Source organism: Miniopterus natalensis, chromosome 11 (genome assembly GCF_054644295.1).
Source record: "Miniopterus natalensis isolate mMinNat1 chromosome 11, mMinNat1.hap1, whole genome shotgun sequence".
NCBI lineage: Eukaryota > Metazoa > Chordata > Mammalia > Chiroptera > Miniopteridae > Miniopterus > Miniopterus natalensis.
In genome coordinates this window covers 60453838-60473462 of record NC_142091.1, presented here as the reverse complement: position 1 = coordinate 60473462, position 19625 = coordinate 60453838, and the positions used below count along the sequence as shown (strand labels likewise).

The window sequence follows — 19625 nt, the reverse complement described above, 5'->3', positions numbered from 1 at the left end:
TCAAGACTGAGCTCTGAGCCTTTGTCTCTTCCCATGGCGGCCTCTGACCATTGTAGTCCATAGCCAGGCCGAGGGGAGCACTCAGAAACTGCCCTCAGGAGATAATTGTCCTTACTATTCAGTCCGGAGACCAAGTCTTATTGGTCCTAGGTTCTAAAACTATCTCAGATTTTAGTTTTCCCCATTCACCACCTCCACTGCTATCAGCTCAGCCCACCCTAGAACCGTTTGAACACAAATTGGGTTATGTCATCCATCTGTTCAGCATCCCCTCCATGCCTGCTGTGCTTCCCAGCTCACTCAGTGAAATCCAATATCCTCACCATAGCTCCAGATCGAATATTCAATCTGGCTTTATCACCTACAACTCTTCTCTTGATGACTGTGCTACAGCCATCCTGGCCTCCTGGCCAAGTACCTACAACCCCAGGGCCTTTGCATTAGCTGTTCCCTGTGCCTGTGACCTTTCCCCCTAAATATTCAGTCAAGTGTGTTGGACTTGCACTTTCTTCAAGTCTCTGCCCAAATGATACCTTATTAGAACAGGCCTTCCCCGAGCCCCCTGTGTAGATGAGCACCCCACTCATTCCTCTGTCTCTTCTCTTGTGGCTTTGGGTTTTTGCAAAGCACTGATCGCCACTTGACATTTATCATCTATTCGCATGTAAATAGTTTGTCGTCTCTCATCTGACCAGAAAGAACAGTACCATACGCCATGTGTGTGCCCGCACATATGTGTGTGTGTGTGTTAGAAGGAATGAGTTCTCTACCGTCCAGTGTGTGCCTCCTAAAACCCTCATAGGATCGGTCCAATTCCTGACCCAGCCACTCCTCGGGGCAAAGGGAAGAAGCAGCATAGCATCTTTTCACCGACACCTGAGCGGTCTGTATCTTTGCCCAAGTTGCCTGAGCTCCCTCGCTCTAAAACCAGGGTTTCCACTCACCCACCATGAAGGAGGGAGGAGACAAGGTAGAGGCAGATGTTGCAGTTTTTCTCTCTGAGACTAAAGAACTTAATGAGGTTAGTGATACTTGGCACAGAGCACCTTGTACCTAAAACTTTACCCCAGGTTTAACAGGCATTAGCTCCCTGCACCTTGCCAAGCCCAGCCTGCCAGGTAGGTCAAGAAGTTTCTTTCTTGCATCAGGCCCAGCTGCACAGAAAGCTCGGGCACTCCTATGTTTCTCTGTCCCTCTGTCCCCTTGAAAATGTAAATGGGAGGAAATAGGAAACAAACAAAACCAACCCCCTCTTTTTAAAGGCAACCAGATGGGATAGGCCTCATTCTGAAGACAGTGCTAAATTCCAGACTCTCTGCTGGTTTTATTTGATGGCTCATAATGAGGGTTGTGCAGACCAGAGTGAAACCTGCAGCACCTCTGATCAAGGCACTTGTGATTAACAAGCAGCGAGGGCTTGTTTTTCATGCCCAGTGGGTGTTTCTGGGCTTCAGACTGAGGTTTCATCGAGCTTAGGATCAAGTGATTCTCAAGTACAAGAATTTTCCAGAGGCAGCTCCGAGTGTCCACCTGCGCTGTGGATTCTCAGACAAGCCGGGGATTTTATCCACCCTGCCCCCACCCTGCAGACTGAAACTTTAATAAAACACAATAAAAATAAATGTCCAGAAAAGTGATATAAAAGGCATGTAAAATGCAGGCCAATTTTTTTATTATTAATAGGTTAGATAGACATTGCTGTGAGAGTTTTCTAATTTCTGAAATTTCGAAAACTAACTTGCTGCGAACCAGTAACAAACAGTTTGCAGATCTGTCCCTGTTTGAAGACCACACTTTAGGTAGCAGTGGTGCAACAGCCAAGAGCAAGTGGTTGGGACACAGGGCCCCCAATTCAAGCCCTGGCTGGTTCACTTACTAGTTGTGCAACTGGGACAAGCTATTTAACTCCTGTGAGCCTATTTCCTCGTCTGTAAAATGGAAATACCTCCCTTAAGGGGTGGTTGTAAAGATTGAACAAGATTTTGTCTATCTTTTCATGTCTATTACAAAGCCTAGAAAACCTAAGGTGGCCGAGAGGAAAATCACCCTGGGAGAATAGCCAAAGTGAACCACTTTCTTTGGCCATAAATGAGGGGCGCAGAGCAGTGTAAATTTTTAGATGCCTGATTAGAGTTGTGTACAGGCACCTGTCCTTTTGGTCTTCCGAAGAGGCTGGTGGCACATAGCTAGGCTTGGAGCCAAGAGTCCGGGACCCCATCTCCAGCTGCCATTCTGCTGCCTCCATGGTTTTCCGGAAACTTCCAAAGGCCTCTGTGTTCCTGGCTCCTCGTTAGGGAGCCCTTCAGAGGCACTTGCATTTCTTTCTGGAATTTTTTTTTTTGCCTTCATTCGGGCTAGAAGTGTGCTGCCAAGTGGTTCTACAGCAGTAACAAGAAAACAATCAGAAACATAATTAATGATGACGATGTCTACCTTGTCTGCCTTGCAAATGACATTCAACAAGATTTCTCTTGGATGCTATTGCTGGCCCTTTGGCTTCTCCTCTTGATCCTGTGGTCCTGCCGGAAGTGATGGCATTTAGACCTGGAGGAGCGGGAGCCAGGTTTCAGCTTATTGCAGTCTACTCAGCTGTGCAGCTAGCCATGCTGAGGCGGCTGGCGGGGGTGTCGGTGCCCGTTTCTCCCACCCAGGAGCCAAGGGCAGCGCTGGTGGCTGGCATTTCAGGACCAGACTCCTGTCCTGGGAAATGTGGGGCAGCACTTGACTGCGGGCAGAGGTCCTGGAAGGAAGAGCAGCACGGAGGTGCCTACAGGATAGAGTGATAATAGTAGGACAGTCATCTCAATGGTGTTATATTCCACCTTTATCAAGTACTTGCTCTGTACCAAGCATGATGTTGAACACTTTCCATTTATTATTTATTGGAGTCCTCATGATTTTTAGGTTAGATTTGATTATTCCCATTTTACAGATGAGGAAACCAAGGCTCCGATCAGTAACTTCTGTGAGGCACGTGGGTTGGAAGAGCCCTGATTTGAACCCCAGTCATGTCTGACTCTGGGATCTGTGCTCTCATCCACTTACCTGGTGATTCTCAGATCTGGCTGGACAGTAGATTCACCAGGGGAAGTTTTACAAAAAGTACAGACACCTGGGTCCTGCCCCAGACCAATTAAATCAGAGTCTTGTGGGTAGGAGCCAGTTGTCAGTAAGTCACTGCCCTCCGCCCTTTTGGCCATAGGGTTTGCCAGGAGACACCTGGGCAGCTGAGCCACAGCTGCAGGGACAGTCAGGCATGTGGCTAGGAGTAAGGACCTGGGGGTGGGGGACACAGAGGGCTCTTTCCCAGTGGAGATCTCCAATTCCAGGGGGTCATTGTCCCTGTTTGAAAGCCAAACATCACCTTTGTGGCTGTCATGGGAGAACCAGGCAGCTAATGAATTCAAATTAAGCCCCACCAGACGTTGTATTTTAAAATGAAACCAAGGAATAAGGCTATTGCTTCATTCTCTAAACATTTGCTGAGCACCTCGTATGCAGTAGATCCTGTGCAGGGTACCAGGGACACAGTGGAACCGAGTACCAGACTCTCAGAAGCTGTAGAGTGAAGGTAAAATGAATGAATGAATTGGTTTTGCCATACATTGAATGACACTTTACTTGCCAAATTAAAACCTGCTTGTTTCTCCCCCTCGGGGTCAGCCATATCCAGATGGCCCACAGGGGAGCCCCCTGAGTTCCCAGGCCTGAGTAGGATGGGAAGGCGCCACTTTTCGCAGAAGAGAGGGGCCCGCAGGTGCCTGGGGCTGTTTTCCCCATCCTTTCTCAGCATTGTGGCCTCACACAATGATGGGATGCTTCCTGCCTGGCCTGGTGGGATATTGAAAAGACTTGACTTGGGCAGAAACACAGCACAGGATATGGGGCCCCGAGGACCCCACAGACTTCAGTAGGGCAGGCCACAGCCCAGGTGACAGCTCAGCTCGTAGACTTTGGATCAAACAGTCCTGGATTCAAATGTAGACTTCACCGTTAACTGGCCACCTGGCCTTGGCCAGTTAACTCAACCTGCATGCACTATGGCCTCCCTGTGACCAGGGAAATGTGTGGGGTCAGTAAGTATTTGTTTACCGGATAAGTGTCAATGTCTTTATCTGTAAAGTGGGGATAATACTTGGCCCCCAACATTTTAAGGATCAAATTAAATCCTATTTCTAGGGACGTGAACACTTAGCACATAGTGAGCGCTCAGCAGCCGGTGGTGGTGGTAGTTTTCTTTGACATCATGGGGATTGCAGTAGCTTCCCTACTGAAGGATTTGCTCCTTTGCACAAGGCAGCACAGGGTGCTGGTCGTCGGAGGCTGGGAGAATAGGCCCAGAGGGATTCCCTTGGTCACAGAGCTGGGGAGAGGCCTGTGGGGTGGTGGAGAGAGTGGGGATGTTGAAAAAGAAACCACATTAGCCTAAATTCCGGAGGAGGCGGGCCTGCCAAGTGTCTCATTCAGCTATCTAGGCGAGACTGGAAGTGAAAGGGAAACTAAATTGCTGTTGTGTGTCTAGGTGACAGTTTCCACCTCCGCCTCTTGGCTCCGGGGTAAACAGTAATTATGAAGGCTCTAGCTGCGTATCCTTGGATGAATGTGGGCTGCGAACTCACACTTTGTTTTCTTTTTTTCTCCCCTTCTGCTCTCCACCCCAGGTGACCTGGTTTCCCGAGCCATGCACCACATGCAGGGGCGCCACCCCCTGTGTCCCGGCTCCAGCCCTGCCCGTCAGGCCCGCCAGCCACCTCAGCCCATCACCTGGTCCCCCGACGCCCTCCACACGCTCTACTACTTCCTGCGGTGTCCACAGATGGAGTCCATGGAGAACCCCAACCTGGACCCCCCGAGAATGGCCCTGAACAATGAGAGGTAGGGATCTTCCTTGGGCTGCTCACCTCGTGGGGCAGGTACCTGGTGGCCTGCTGGTTTCCAGTCTAGTGTTTTCTCCACAGAGTCCCAGCCCTTCCCCAGCCTGGGGTGGAGCCTCTCAGAACAGGTACACAGTTTGTACGCTGAGCAGGGGCCCCAGAGAGGAGCGTGACTGAGAGACACCCGTGGGGCCACGTCAGCTGAAGGACAGGGAGCTTTTTCTAACTGGTCACTCAGAGAGCGACCTTTAAAATTATTTCTGCCTAGAGAGGATGACTTTTTTTATAATTTTTCCAAAACAGCGTATATGCTGGCATGAGTCTCACCTGGAGACCACCACATGGCCACCCAAGGCAGGGTGTGTCCATGGGCTCCAGAGTCCTGTGGCCGGAGGTCCAGGAAGTGGGACAGACTCGCCTTTGGCTGAGGAGGCCCTGTCTGCACACATCTCACACATGCAGGGCCCAGGAGAGGGAGAGAGCCCAAGGGTTTCTGTGCCCATCTGGGCAGATGATCAGGAACCTGATACAGGAAGCGCCAGTGCCTTCCCAGGCTGCCCAGCTGGCAGCATCTGCCCAGCATCTTTGGGTGACTGAGGCTCTGCAACTTTGGGGTCCTCACACCCGCTCCACAGCTAGGCCCACTTCTCCAGTGCCTCCACAGTCACAGAAAACAAAGGTGCAAAAGTAGATTCCTGCACCCAGTTCACAGAAATAGCCATCGTGAACATATGGGATATTCTGCAAACCTATGTCAGACAGAGCTGGGGATGAACAGTCAGGTGGCCTGGGCACAAACAGCAACTCTGGCATTTATGAGCCTTGAGACCTTCGTGCAAGGTTCCAGACTCCCTGAGCCTGTCTCCTGGGCCGTAAACGTGGGGATAGCAATGAAGCAGTTAAAAGGATTAAATAATGATAGTCAACATTTGCTGAGCATTTACTATATGCTAGGCACTGTGCTGAGCACTTGACACGTGTTAACGTATCTAATGCACACACTTCCAGGAGACGGGTGTTCTTCGAAGCCCCATTTTACAGATGAGTAAGTGGAGGCAGAGATTCAGTAAGTTGCCAAGGCCACATAGGCCCTGCTCATAACCAGTACACATACTGTTTGTCATTACGAGAGGCATAAAGCAGCAGTGGCCCAGTTCACAAGGTAGTAGATTCCCAGTAAGTGCTGCCACCACTGTTATTATTAGTGGCATCATTATTAGATCATCGTCTTATTTCTCTGGGAGACGGACAGTATTTACAGGGCTGAGGCTGTCACTCTGGGCCTGACACAGACAGAGCAAGAAGACATCAGGTGGAGGCCCCGGCTTTTCTGAAGGAAGCATCTAGCAGGGAGGTGAAACCAGAGCATGGGCCCTGAGCCCCAGCTGTTTCTACTTTGCGAAGAAATTGTCGTGGTTGCTGGAGTCGGCTGGGAAGGGGAAAGGGCAAGGAAAACATTTGGGGTAGGGGAGGAGGGTGCTAGACTGGGCCTCGTCACCCAAGCAAAGGTGGCTGGGAGAAGAGAACAGGAGCCTCCCGGGGACCTGCTGCCCTGGGCTGTGTTTTTTTCCCCTCTCGGTGCCTGGACCCCTCTGAGAATGAGGGAGCAGAAGGTTCCAGGAGGCCCCTCCCTCACTGCTTACCTTGATGCTGTGAGGAGAGGTGCTCCTGCCAAGATCCACTCCCCCCACAGCCACCCCAGTCTGGAGCTGACTAGCCTTCTTCACGATGCAGTGTGACACTTCTTAAAATGTCGTCTCAAGTGGTATCTGGGTTAGTAATAGTACTACTAATACAATTACTAATACTGCTAACATTTACTAACATAATACTGCTAACATTACAATTACTAACATAACCACTGCTACCAACAATAGTAATAATGCAACGGCTTCCAAACACCACTACGAATTATAGCCAGCATCACAGAGAATGTGTTAATAGAGACAGATAGCATCTTGAGCGTGTCACTTATTAACTCACATTGCTCCTAGTACTTCAGTGGATCAGTGGGGGAGGGATATGAGGATTATGAACAGTGGCTTATGTGATTGAGTCTCCAGCCTTAATGAAGGAGGCAGAAAACAAGACAGAAGGAAAAAATGAGCAGAAACCAGCAGACAGTGTCGGAGGAAGCCGGTTGCATGGTAATGTCCTATTGGCCCTCAGACCCTACAGCCTGCCTGGATTCACTCCCAGCTCTGCCTCTTAGAGCGGGGTGGCCTCGGGCTTGTCATTCGACTTCAGTGCCTCGGTCTGTTCTTCTTAGCGTGGGAATAATAGTGCCAGCCTCACAGGGGTATTGTGGGATTAATTGAGTTAATATATGTAAAGCACCTAGAATAGTGCCTGGCACACAGTCGTGTCAGTCACCATCATCGTATTCAGGAGGATCTTTGAAGAGGCTGGGGCAGTTAGGGGTGGCATCAGGACAGACTGGGATTCTAACTGGGCCTTGCAGGACAGCCACTAGAGACTGGGACAGGCAGGGGGTTATAGGCAGCAAAAGTAAGTCGCAGAAGGCCTTTGGTTGTTTCAAAGTGCATATTTCATGACAGAAATGGATCTACATTTTAAAAACACAAAAATCAGGTGGTTTTTCTTTTTAGTCATCACTAATTGTTTAGGCAAATGCTTCTTGGCGGGACTTTGTGCATCCTCAGCTGCGCCCTCATGAGGGTGAGGCCCTCCTCCAGCTCTGTGGTCAGTCTCCTTACCTTCCGAGCCTCAGGTTCCTCCTGTGTAAACTGAAGATCTGAGCAGTGCCTACTTCCCGGGGGAAGGGGTCCCGAATTCTGGGGAAATGCCCTGGACATAAGTGAGGTTCACAGCGAGGAGAGAGATGCCTCTTTGTTCCATTCCAGATGCAGGGGGGGAGGTGTCCCCCACCATGAGCACTTTACATAAATAGGAAGCGCCCACGGATAGGCTGTGTGCTCAGCCTGAAGAAGTGGGCTCGTTAATCTTTTGCTCAGCTTGCGAAAGTGTTTTCTTACCAGATAATAGAGATGATGGCAGGGGTGGCTTTATGCTACTGACTTGTGGTTCCCTTAAATACCATTTCAAGAAGATCTGCAATGTTAAGCTCTTTTCTCTCCTCCTTTTTGTGCATTAAATTTCCATCTGTTTACCCAAAATGGAAGTTAAAGAAAGAATAGCTAATGGGTGAGTTAAATACTTGTTTTCACGTATTCCCCAGACTGGTCCATCCAGTGACCCCTGAGGTGACTTGTTTATGGCCTGCAGTGCACCTTCTTCATCGCCCTCAGAGCACCTTCCTCTCGCCCAAATCACTTTGCTTACATGTTTGTTTGCTTACTTATCTTACCTCCTCACCTTCTAGAATGTATCATGGGTCATCCTTGTTCCCACTATGTCCTCAGCACATAGAACAGTCCCTAGCACATAGTAGGCAGTTAAATATTTTGTTCAGTTAATGAAATAGGCTGTAGGGCTAAAGGTTGGACTCTTTGGAGTCAAAGACGATAATATGGGGCCTCTGCTCTGCCTTTTACCAGTTATGTACTTTGGGCAAGTTATTTAATTTCTGAGGCCTCAGTTTCCCCACCTTTAAATGGAAAATGACTTGACCTACTTCCAAACGTTTTTGTAGGATCGAATAAGGTAATTTAAAGGACATAGCTCAAAGTAAACTTCACGCATGGTAGCTGCTATTGTTGGTATAATTAGTTTTCACAAACCTATGGAAGCCCTAGAATAACTACATCTTGTTTAATGCATAAATAATCCAAAAGCAATGGTGACTTTAAATATCACAACTACTCAAAATGCATGTTTTCTCTCCCTCTTAGATGCTCCTTCTCCAGTCCCTGCCCTTAATTCCCTCTTAACTCAGCCCTGACAGTAGGCAGGGAGCCTGAAGATGAGGTAGACCAGATGCCACAAAGGACTAATGCAGTGAGGAAAATTTTGGACAAACAAAAGTACAAATTTTAGATTTATCATAATCCATCACCCAGGGGTTTCAAAGAACTCTGAAACCTGGATTTCAGCCACCTATTGGTTCAGAGACCAGAAGTCAGTCAGTCACTTTCTAAAGTTACTGGTGGCCCGTGCCTCAGCCGCTCACTTATTGGTTTGGCCTTAGTGCCCACGCATGATGCATTGTCCTTGCCTACTGTTAAGCTTGGGAGTGATATGATCTGGCCTATTTTTACACTGGCCAGAAGCATCTAGACAAAGCTTTACAGTTTATAAAGCACTTTAAATACCCAGCTGTCTAACAGATCCTCATGTTAGCTCTTGGAGGGAGCCATTGCTGTCATTTACAGATGAGCGGACAGAGGCCTTGAGAGAGGGTCGGCCTGGCACCCAAGGTCACAGATCTGAGCCCAGGCAGGGAGGCTCCATTATAATAACACAGTGAATTGTCAGGATCCAGGGAGACATATCCTTCCCGCCTCCCAGGAGAGAGAAGGCAAGACTCTGGAAGGCGGATCTCTGGGTCAGCACCTCCTCTGCCCAGCATGACCCTTGCAGCTTACTCTCAACTACTTGGAGCCTCTTTCCCAACAGACATGAGTTTTCTGGTCCTGGGGAAGAAGCCTGAGGTGGGCATCTGTCCAGCATCCAAAAAGGAATGGGCCAGGAATTAGGGGCAGACAAAGGAAGTGGCAGTGCCAGATAACCAGGCAGAGACTGGACAGGATCCTGGCCCAGCCATTGATAAGTGCCCTCAGGGGCTACCGGTTGCCTGTGACTTCCTGTCCCATTGTTGGGCCCACTGGTCCTCACAGAAAAGGAGAAGACTGGGAACTGCCAGGCCCCGGGCTTCATTCATTCGGAGTGTTTTTATAACATGGCAGCAACAATCCCCTTTGTCTGCAGTATTGCTGGAAAATCCCACCTCTGAAGGGGAACTGAATTTCCTTTCTTAAAGAAGGTCCTTTCGGAAGCAGAAGCCAAGCTGTTAACTTTCCAGACACTGAGGATGGGGGCAGGAGAGGAGCTTGGGGATACCTGGCATCAGGCTGGGCTGGTTTCTGGCCTGCTCCTACTTGCCTGCCAGGCAGCTCTTAGATTTTCCTCCTCCCACAAGATCAACCGCCTCTGACACTGACGGATCCCCCTTTACTGCTTTAATATTTGAGATTTGGGAGGAAAAGGCTCTGAAAGGTTCCACATATAGCTTCTGACTTTGGGGCCCAGCCCAGCCTCCTGCTCCTGCCAACATCAGGGCTGACGGGGCTGTGGGTGCAGAAGCTTGAGTTTGGGCGGAATGGTGAGGTGAGCCTTTTGTCTAACATGCGGGCTCAGGGCATTTTGTGGGGGGCAGTTTGTTCTCATGAAAGACCCGAGAATCTTTTTTTTTTAAAAGCCAGACAGATCATCATTGGCAAGCTATGTCACCTTGGACATGTCTCCAAACCTCTCGAAGCCTTGGTTTCCACGTTTGTAAAATGCTGACTAATGATGGTACTTCCCTGGCAGGGTGGCTGTATAAGAAGGCTGTGTATGCAAAATGGCCTCATGCTTACTTGGCACATAGTAGGCCCTCAGCACATCACAGCAGGGAGGCCTTGCTGCTCAGAAGCCGATGCCAGAGTCTTGCCCGAGGCTGTGGTTGGAATGTGGGTGCAGAATGGAGGGTCGGGTCCTGGGAGCCTGCACTGCCTTTTCCTCTTTCTCTGGTTAGGTTGGGTCAAAGCCATTAGCCGCCAGTCAGAAATTTCCCCCTTTCACTGTGCATTTCTGTCAGGCCTCAAGAACCCTTACCTCTTTCTAGAAGTTTCTGGAAACTCTTTACCTGACAATCTGAATAGGTCATCATTCTGCCTTAGACTGTGGGATGTGGGGAAGGTGAGAGCTGTGTGATTTCACTCAGCTGAGTCCAAACAGGAATTCCCATCAAAGCCCTAAACAAAAGACCCCCATCCCATCCCACTGCCCAGCAGGTGTCTGTGGAGTAAATGAAGCAGCTAAGCCAGCGGGTCCTCCCAAGCCTGCCTTGTTGGCAGAGGCGGGCGGGTGGTGACAGTGCCCTTGGGAGGGGCATGTGTTTGAACAGGTTGGAGGCCTTCTTCTGTCTGGCTTCCATATGGTGCAAGAGTGTGTGGTCTCCGTCAGCCACCACAGACACTGAGCACGGCTCGAGAAGGCTGGCCTCTTGCACATGGCAGCAGGGAGCCCCGTAGGTGAGGTGTGGCCTGTGCCAAGGGAGCCACACCCCAACAGAGGGGAGAGAGGCTCGCTTTCACCCCGGGTGTGTGGGAAGCAGCGATACTCCGGCCTGCTAGACCAGCTGCTCCCCTGCCCAGCTGCTGTGCTGGGAGCTTCAGCCTGAGAAATGGGCCAGATGCCCCAGACCTCACAGCACCCGGAGCCCTCCCTGCCCTGTGAGAAAGGGTGGAGGGGTGGTGGCCTGCATGCCATCTGCACAGGAATCTCTACCTTCCCACCCACGGAAGATGCCACCCTGGAGTCAGGCCCAGTTACCAAAGACATGGCTGTGTCCCCCCCACCGAGGCCCAAGGGCACAGTGACATGTACAGAACCATATCTGCCATTTTCCACCCTGAGAAGGCTCGATCCCAACATCTAGCTGCCTGCCCCCCCAAAACTCCCTTCACCAAGCTACCCCAGAAAGCTGTTCCTGGGTAGAAAATTCTCCTATGAGATGGTCCTCTTTCTATGCAGGAAGTGTTTTCTTCTTTCCTGAAGAGAACCAATACCCAGACCAACTCAGGCCTCCAAGAATGGAAGACAAAGCCGTTCCCCATTTCCCGAGCTCATTCGCCTGACTTAGGACCCTGGAGCCCTGCAGAGCATTCTAGAGTCAGCACAGACCCCTGAGAACATGGGGGCAGCCCGAGGGCTTTGCCTCCAGGAGTGAGGCCTGTGCCACGCCTTCATAAATGCAAAGGTTGGGTTTCGGACATGGGTTCCTGTGCTGAGGGATGGGAAACATCAGTGAGCAAAACACTCTCTGCCTTCAGAGAAATTACAGTCCAGGGGAGGAAGCAGACAAAAGCCACAGAAATAAAGTAATAACAATATGGTCTCAGTGCTGTGAGAGTGTGGGGCTGGAGGGAAAATGGAGACCCACCTCAGGGTCGGTGGGCAGGGCCAGCCTCCCACTGCCTGGCAGGGATGGCGTGGGCCAGGAGAGGCTCACTCCGGGTGCCCTAACACCAGGGTGACCAGATGTTCGGTTTGCCTGAGACACTCCTATTTACTCCTGCTGCCTTGATATTACTGGTAATAGCATTCCTTTCCCCTCTCAAAAGTGGCCCAGTTTGGGTCACAAATTATATGGCTACTATGCCTAATATTCATCACCCCTAAGATGAAGGCGATGGCGCAGGGTCAATGGAGGGTACTATTTTGGAGCGGGCACTCTGCCTGGGATCACATCTCAGCTCTGCCACTTACTAGGTGCATGACCTTGGACAGGTGACTGCACCTCTTTGGCCTCAGTTTCCCCATGTGTCAGGTGGGGATAATAGCAGTACCTGCTTCATATAGTAGACGTGAGGATTAAATGAGGCCATGGATAGAAAAGGCTTGAAACAGTGCCAGGTGCTTAGCAAATGCTCTGTAAATGGTAGTTATTAGTGATTTTCTGTTATTCCTGGACACTCCAAGAGCTGGTCCAGGATGTCCCAGTTGTCACACAAGCGACCTCCCGTTCCAGTGCTCGCTTTTGGGCTCCACTGGGACCTGAAGGGCAACCCCTGGGATCAGGCAGGAAAATCACACACAGCTCATCCCGACTTGGTTGTATTTTAAATTCTTGTCCATATGTGGACAAGTGGAGGTTTATCTGGTGCCTCTAATCTATACCAGATGAGCTTTAATAAGAAAAGTGTATTTTCCCCACAGAAAGCCCTAAGCTCTGCTTCTAACAGAAGTCACCTGTCCCCAAGCTGAGATTGTGTGTGTGTGTGTGTGTGTGTGTGTGTGTGTGTGTGCAGGGTGGGGGGTGGGGGTTAGCTCCAGGTTCTGAGGCAGCCTTACTGCTGGAGAAGACAGGCCTGGGGGGGTCAGAAGAAAGATGCCTGCCCAGCTCTGACTCTGAGCTGAGCCAAACCATTCTGGTTTACCAAGTAATTCTAGAAAAATAATTAGTCCAAGATGTGAATTGGACTAGAATTGCTTCCTTTGTTCTGGGTATACAGTCTGACTTCAGTTGGGACAACGTTGGTTTTGTTCTTTGTGGACGTTTTGGCTTGGTGTTAGGCCATGGTGGCTCCCTGGACAGAGCTGCAGGGCAAAGCCAACCTTGACCTTCCCAGGAAAGTCTCTGCCTGCACTGTCATTTGATTGGGAACTGTGGCATCTTCTCAGGTTCTGCTCGCCAGCCCTGGCCCAGATAGCACTGCGGGGAGGGGCATGGGAACAGCTCGCTCCACAGCAAGACCCGTGAGAAGGGTGATTGCAGGAGAAAATCACCCCCTCCAACCCTGGTGCTTGCAGTGGCTCCCACTGAAGGTGGGGCAAAGTCATCAGAAGAATTTAGGGCTGAGGGTGGGAGACATTCTGGCTGCCCCCTCCCTTGGTCTTTAGCCTCAGCTGTCCAGCTGGTCCCAATGAGATTCCTCTCCTCAACTAAGTGTGCTCATAGCTCGGGCTGGGCTGGCTCAGAGGGTGATGGGGAAACCTCTTTAGGGATCCAGCCTAAGGCAACCTGGACCTCCCAAAACCCTCCCAGCCCTGGGAGCCAGGCCCGCACCCCAGATCCCTCTGTGTTCCCAGCCAAGGGTAGGAGTTAAGAAACCACAACCCAGTTTTCTCAGGGCTGATCTCTGGCCAGGTCTTGAGGCCCTGCCCAGCCAGTGGGCACATCTGGCTTCTGCTTGAGTCCTCATACCCATTCCTCATGTGTGGGCACGGGGGGACCTACCTGCTGGCCCTGGACTCAGCCTGCCGGCTGGGGACAGAGACACACGGCCTTCTCATGCCTGGGGCTCGCATGGCCCATCTGCCAACCTGACTCTTTTCCTGAGGCCCCTGCCCACCTCCAGAAAGAACAGAGCCTCCTTTGAGCTGGAAATTGGAGGCGTTTCCTGTTCTGTGTTGTTAAGACACCGCTTATAGGACTGTAATCCCAATAAATCATATGCTTGCTGAGTGGGGCAGGGTTTATTTTTTTTTTCCAGGCTGCAGGGACCTCTTAAAACCAAGGCCTTAAGAAGTTTATTCTCTTTCATTTTTTAACAGGGAAAATGGCTTTTGCAGACCTGGTCCTGTTGAAGGGCATTATAAGGCCATTGGCTTGATAGACTCAGGCTCGTCTATATGATTAATTTAAAGAGAAATGACGAGAAACAGAGTTGTGACCTGTGGGTCTGGTCTCCGTGTTGCTGCTTAACTGGCTCTGTGACCTTGGGCGAGGGAGCCGGCCTCACTGGGCCTCTATTTCCGCCTCTTGCCCTCTGCCATCAAAGATTCTTTTTCATCTCTGTGTTTCCTGGATCTCCCCCACCCCATGACAATAGTTCTTTTATGCAAACAAAGACAAATGCCACCAGTCGATGACCCTTTTAAGTGGCTTTGTTTGTCATAGCGGGGACTGAGCGGATGTGTTTGCATGAACGAGTGTGGGGTTTTGCTGGTTAGGCCACCAGCAGCACTTGGTGCACGCAGGGGGTGCAGGCCCCTGGCAGTAATCCCATGCCCACCCCCATCAGCACCTCCCAAGTTCATGACCCACAGCCCGAGGTCTATGGTCCTTGTTGGTCCTTCCCCTGTGTGGGGTTCTCCATAGCCAAGGCCCAGCGCCCGCACCACCAGCGATGGTTTCCAGATTACATTCGACATCGCGGTCACAGTTGTTTTCTCTCTTTTATGAGGCGGATGGTGTAGGTGGTGGGCAGCTTGCTGGCAGGCTTTTGCAAGCTTTCCGTGTTTATACTTGCTAGAGGGCCTGCAGGGACAGAATTGGCTGGACCCGAAGAGGCTGGAGCTGAGGCATTTAATAGGACCAGATTCCCATAGCCTTTTTCTTTTTTTTCCTATTATGCACTTTGTCTAGCAGCAGATACTGAAATAGAAATAATAGTTAACCTTTATTGAGGACTTACCATGTGCCAAGTGCTCTCCTGAGCATGTCACATACATACTTCTTGTGAGGTAGTCTTAGGAGTTCTTCCCATTTTGCTGATGGGGCACTGAGGCTGAGAGGTGATGTAACTTGTACAGGATCACAGTTTAAGTCATTGGCTGTGTGCTGGGTTCCATCCCAGGAGTCTCCCTCTGAAGCCTCTTGGTCACTGTGTAGTAGATACAGCTCTTGTCATGTGGAGCCTGTGAAGTAACAGCAGAAGGGGTTCTCACAGTGGAAAATGTCTAGAAACACTGACCCCCTTCTTGCCCTAGCGGGTGGCTCAGCTGGTTGGAGCATCGTGATGTACACCGAAAGGTTGAAGGTTCGATCCCCGGTCGTGGCACATACAGGAGGCAACCCATCGATGTTTCTCTCTCACATCCATGTTTCTCCCCCTCCTCTTTCTCTATCTCTCTAAAATCAATTATATATGCTCAGGTAAGGATTTAAAAACACACACACACAAACCCTTCATTAATAGAAAAACAGGCCAAGGAGGGTAATGATCTTCCCAAGGTTGCAGAGCCAGTTCAGTTGCTTCCAGGACACTAGAACATTCTCCCAGAGAGGATGCTGCAGAGTCGGAATGTAGAACCCTCAGATCCTGGCCAGGAGTGTGCGTGCAAACCATGCGCCATTCCATGACTGGCCGGACCATGTGCCAGCAGGGCCGGAATCTGAGCCCCACACCCACTGCCACCTGCCAGCCAGAGCGCCGCTTATCTCAGGGATCTGCCACCTGTCTCAGGCAGCAATTCCCCAAGTGGGGTCAGAGAGCCTCAGGGCCCCAGAGACTTTCCAGAAGCTCACGGGGCCAAAATTATTTTCATTAGGATGTGCCACTTGCCTCTCGCTCTCAATTTCTCACAAGGGTCCAGGAGTTTCCCAGAGGCGTGTGACGTGCAGTTATGTTATTTCTCACTGACGGCTGATGGGATGTGAGCTTGTGTATTCAGATGTTTTAACATTTTCTCAGTTTTAATTTCTCATACAGTAAATATCCATAGAATACTGATACACACACACACACACACACACACACACACAAAAGCTCTTGGGGGGCCTCAATCATTTGTAAGAATACAAAGGGAATCCTGAGACCAGAGCTCTGAGAAGGGCTGTCCCGAGGTGCCAGACCCAGCAGAGCGGAAGCTTGGTGGCCGGAGGGCTCCCTCAGCCTTGCCCTGCTCTCTCTGGTCCTGGCCCTGCAGACACATGCACCATGGCACTGAGAGGCTTGCAGCCAAGCACAGACAAGGAAACAGCCTTTTTCCTTGGGAGGGAGCAAAGCAGAGAGACGCTGGGGACAATGCAGACATCAGTCATTCCCAGCCTTGCTCCTCTGGGGCCCTTTCACCCTGGAGTTAGGACACAGCTACAGCCTAGGGAGTTTTTATGGGGATTTTCCAGAATGTCCAGTAGAGCAAGCCAGCTCTTCTCAGCATGCCCAGTGGGCTAGATGAAATTACCAGAAAGGAAATAGTGACCAGGAACCCACAGGCCAAGGGTAGCATGTTACTGAGAAAGCCCATCAGTTGCTTGTCATTTAACCTTCCCGTGGACCACAGGCCTGGTGCGTGGGTAGGCCAAAGAGGTAGTTTGGGGGCTGGCAGGGCCTTGTTTGTGGGCAGGTGGGCACCCACCACCACCCCAGAGGCGAGGACCAGCCTTGACCCTGGAAGATTTCTGCATGCTGAGAATATTAATCAGTGTTCAGTTCAGGAAGCAGAAACCACACTAGGTATTTTAAGCAGGAAGAGATTGAACGCAGGGAATTAAGCACCAACAGAATCGTTGGAATGGCTCAAGGAGCAGGTTCAAGGCTGAGCCCCTAGGGGTGACTTCAAGGACAATACAAAACGTGTCCATGGGAGGGGGAGGGGAAGGGGGAGACTGCTCCCTTTTCCATGTCTCCAACAAAAATAGTGAAATAGAGGCCAAAGGAGCCCATCCCCAGTGTCTGCCCAACGAGGTTATGGATACTGAATTTTTTCATGGGCCAAGTTTAAGACGCATAAACAGAATGAATCACACCATCTGACTAGACTTCATAATTTCTCCAAGTTCCCTCTTGGATTTCCCCAAGAACAGCTTGGAGATGGCACCTGAGCGGCCCCAACAGGGAAGAATGGCTGGCAGATCCACAAATTCTCTTTCTGTTTACACTTCACTCCCCAGCACTGGTGGTTTAGATGGAACCTTCCTCTTGGGTGAAAAGGACTGATATATACAACTGTGTCTTTGAGGTTTCCTTCTAGCATTGCCATGTAAGAATTGTAAGATCCCGAAACATTTGGGGGGAATTCAGATGGGCACTTGTAATCAAGAAAGATCTGGTAAAAAAAAAAAAAAAGGAAGAAAGATCTGATAAACAGGGGTAATTCACAGATGAATTGTTGGTCCTTTCTAGAATCTACACATTAGATTCCTGTCTTCCCACTCCAACGCGTGTGAACACCACACCCTTCAAAATTATATGCCATTCTTTTCTGGGTAGAAACAGGGCTTGATCCAGAACTGAACACTTGGATGCATTATACTGAGTTCCTGACGCTTAGCCACACATTACTCATTCAGCAAATGTTTGTTGAGGACCTGTTGTGTGTAGGCCCCGTGCTGGGCATGATTTGGAGAGAGCAGAGATGAAGGCGTCTTCCTGGAGGCGGGAGAGTCTGGTCAGGAGGAGGCACATTCGTAGTTGGAAGAGAGTTCTAAGGGATCTTGGAGCAGGAGGTTATTTTCTTTGGAGAGAGGGGGTTTGGGGGGTGCCCGGAACTGAGCCTTGAAGGATAATGGTATCTGGACGAGCAGAGGTGAGAGCTGGTTCAGGCTCGTGAGCAGGTGGGAAGGGGTAGGGTGGACGTGAGGACCCTGAGCGCCCGGTGGCCTGGTATGCCCGGGGAAGGTCGGAGCCTGGGCCGGACCCTCTCTCTGCTGCGTTGCAGACCCTTCATGCTGCTGCCACCGCTGATGGAGTGGATGCGCGTGGCCATCACCTACGCAGAGCACCGCCGCAGCCTCACCGTGGACGGCGGCGACATCCGGCAGGCGGCCCGGCTGCTGCTGCCCGGCCTGGACTGCGAGCCCCGGCAGCTCAAGTACGGGATCGGGAGGAGCGGGACGGGAGGGCCCCGGCGTCCGTGCCAGCCCCTGGCCGCCCCCTCTGTCCCTCTGTCTCCTGGAGGCTGGGGGGGCGCGAGCAGGCACCACAGCATGTTCAGGCCGCTCTAAGGGCCAAGCCCCTTGGGACTATCATGCTAGACCTCGGCTGCTTTCCGGATGCATCTTCTGCAGCCGCTGGTCTGGCCCACAGAGCAGACACGCACAACAGTCTGACTCTCTGGGCTGGGCGGGGGCGCAGAAGTGAGTCCTCCCCTCTCTCCCTGTAATCTCCACTTCCGAGGCGCAGGCACTGTGCCGAGCCCTCCTTTTCGTGTGCATTATCTCCGTCCTTGTGACAACTTTAGAGAAAAAAGGGCTGTAATGCTCATATTACTGGTGGAGAAACTGAGGATCAAGGGGAACAGTTATTTGCCCCCCGATATGGCCATGCCCCCATCTGAAACTAGGTCCGTGTGGCCCCAGCCTGGGCTCTTCATTTCCTTCCCAATGGGCCTCTCTCAGATTGGTCTCCTGAAGGAGCCCCAGAGAAGGTTCTTTCTGGCCACCCTTGGCCTTTGAGAACCTTGCATCTTTTTTTTTTTTTTACCTGCCCAAACCCCAGTTATGGCCTCCTCTGTTTTCATGGCAAGTGCCCAGGTCTCCTCCTGGGACATAAACTTGCGACACATTGGCTTCACCAAGGCTCCGGGCCGAAGCTGCCTGTCGGAAGCCTGGGGTGCCCTCTGCAGATGCTGGGTTTCCGTGAATTCCCTCGGTAGGATGGCTTGATTGCAGTGGGACCCTGGGCTGCTCTCCATCCTTTCTTCAGTACTTTAGGGTCTCACCAAGCAGCCTGGAGGGGAGAGAAGGTAAAGCTAAGAACTGGGAAGTGGCCACAACAACTGTTCTAGAGGCTGAGTGTGGCCTTCTCTGTGCAAAAAGTATTCAGCCAAGCTCTGTGGCCAAGCCCAGGCCGGGGCTTCCTCCTGGGCAGTCAGTCCCCTGGTAGATCATTTCAGAGGAGACTTCATTTCCAGGCCATTGACAGTGACCTAGAGCTCAGAGCACTTCTGTCACATGTTTAAAGAACAGCAGGTGTGTGTTCTTCGTGTCACTGAGCATGACAAGGCCAGTCACTTTTGATCGGATAGTAACTCCCAGTCCTTCCCACCCACCCACCTGCCTGTCACATCTCATTGGGAGGCCGTGTCCCACCAGAAAGAATCCACACACAGTCACGCTCACACCCCCCCCCGCGTCTTCTCTGCGCAGACCCGAGTGCTGTTTCAGCTCCTTCCGGAGGCTGGATGCCCGGGCGGCTACAGAGAAGTTCAACCAGGACCTGGGCTTCCGCATGCTCAACTGCGGGAGGACGGACCTCATCAACCAGGCGATCGAGGCCCTGGGCCCAGACGGGGTGAACACCATGGATGACCAGGTGCGTTCTGAGCACTCCTTAGGGGTGCGTGATTGCCAGAGTCGGTGGCATGGTCCTTTCTGCCCCAAGCCTGAGAGCTGCTCTGAGAAGGGGGCTACCTCCGGAATCGCACCCTGCCCATGTCGGGTAGGATGTCAGCTTGGAG

The 19625-nt window shown here is 51.2% G+C and overlaps 1 protein-coding gene across 1 annotated transcript in view; it reads left to right on the top strand.

Annotated features, from left to right (window-relative positions):
• ABTB2 (ankyrin repeat and BTB domain containing 2) overlaps positions 1 to 19625 on the top strand; it is a 145396-nt gene that overhangs the window by 111578 nt on the left and 14193 nt on the right. The window contains exons 3-5 of the mRNA XM_016206206.2: positions 4662 to 4875; positions 17886 to 18038; positions 19315 to 19480. Coding sequence (XP_016061692.2) covers positions 4662 to 4875; positions 17886 to 18038; positions 19315 to 19480 — 533 coding nt within the window. The remainder of the gene's footprint in view (positions 1 to 4661; positions 4876 to 17885; positions 18039 to 19314; positions 19481 to 19625) is intronic.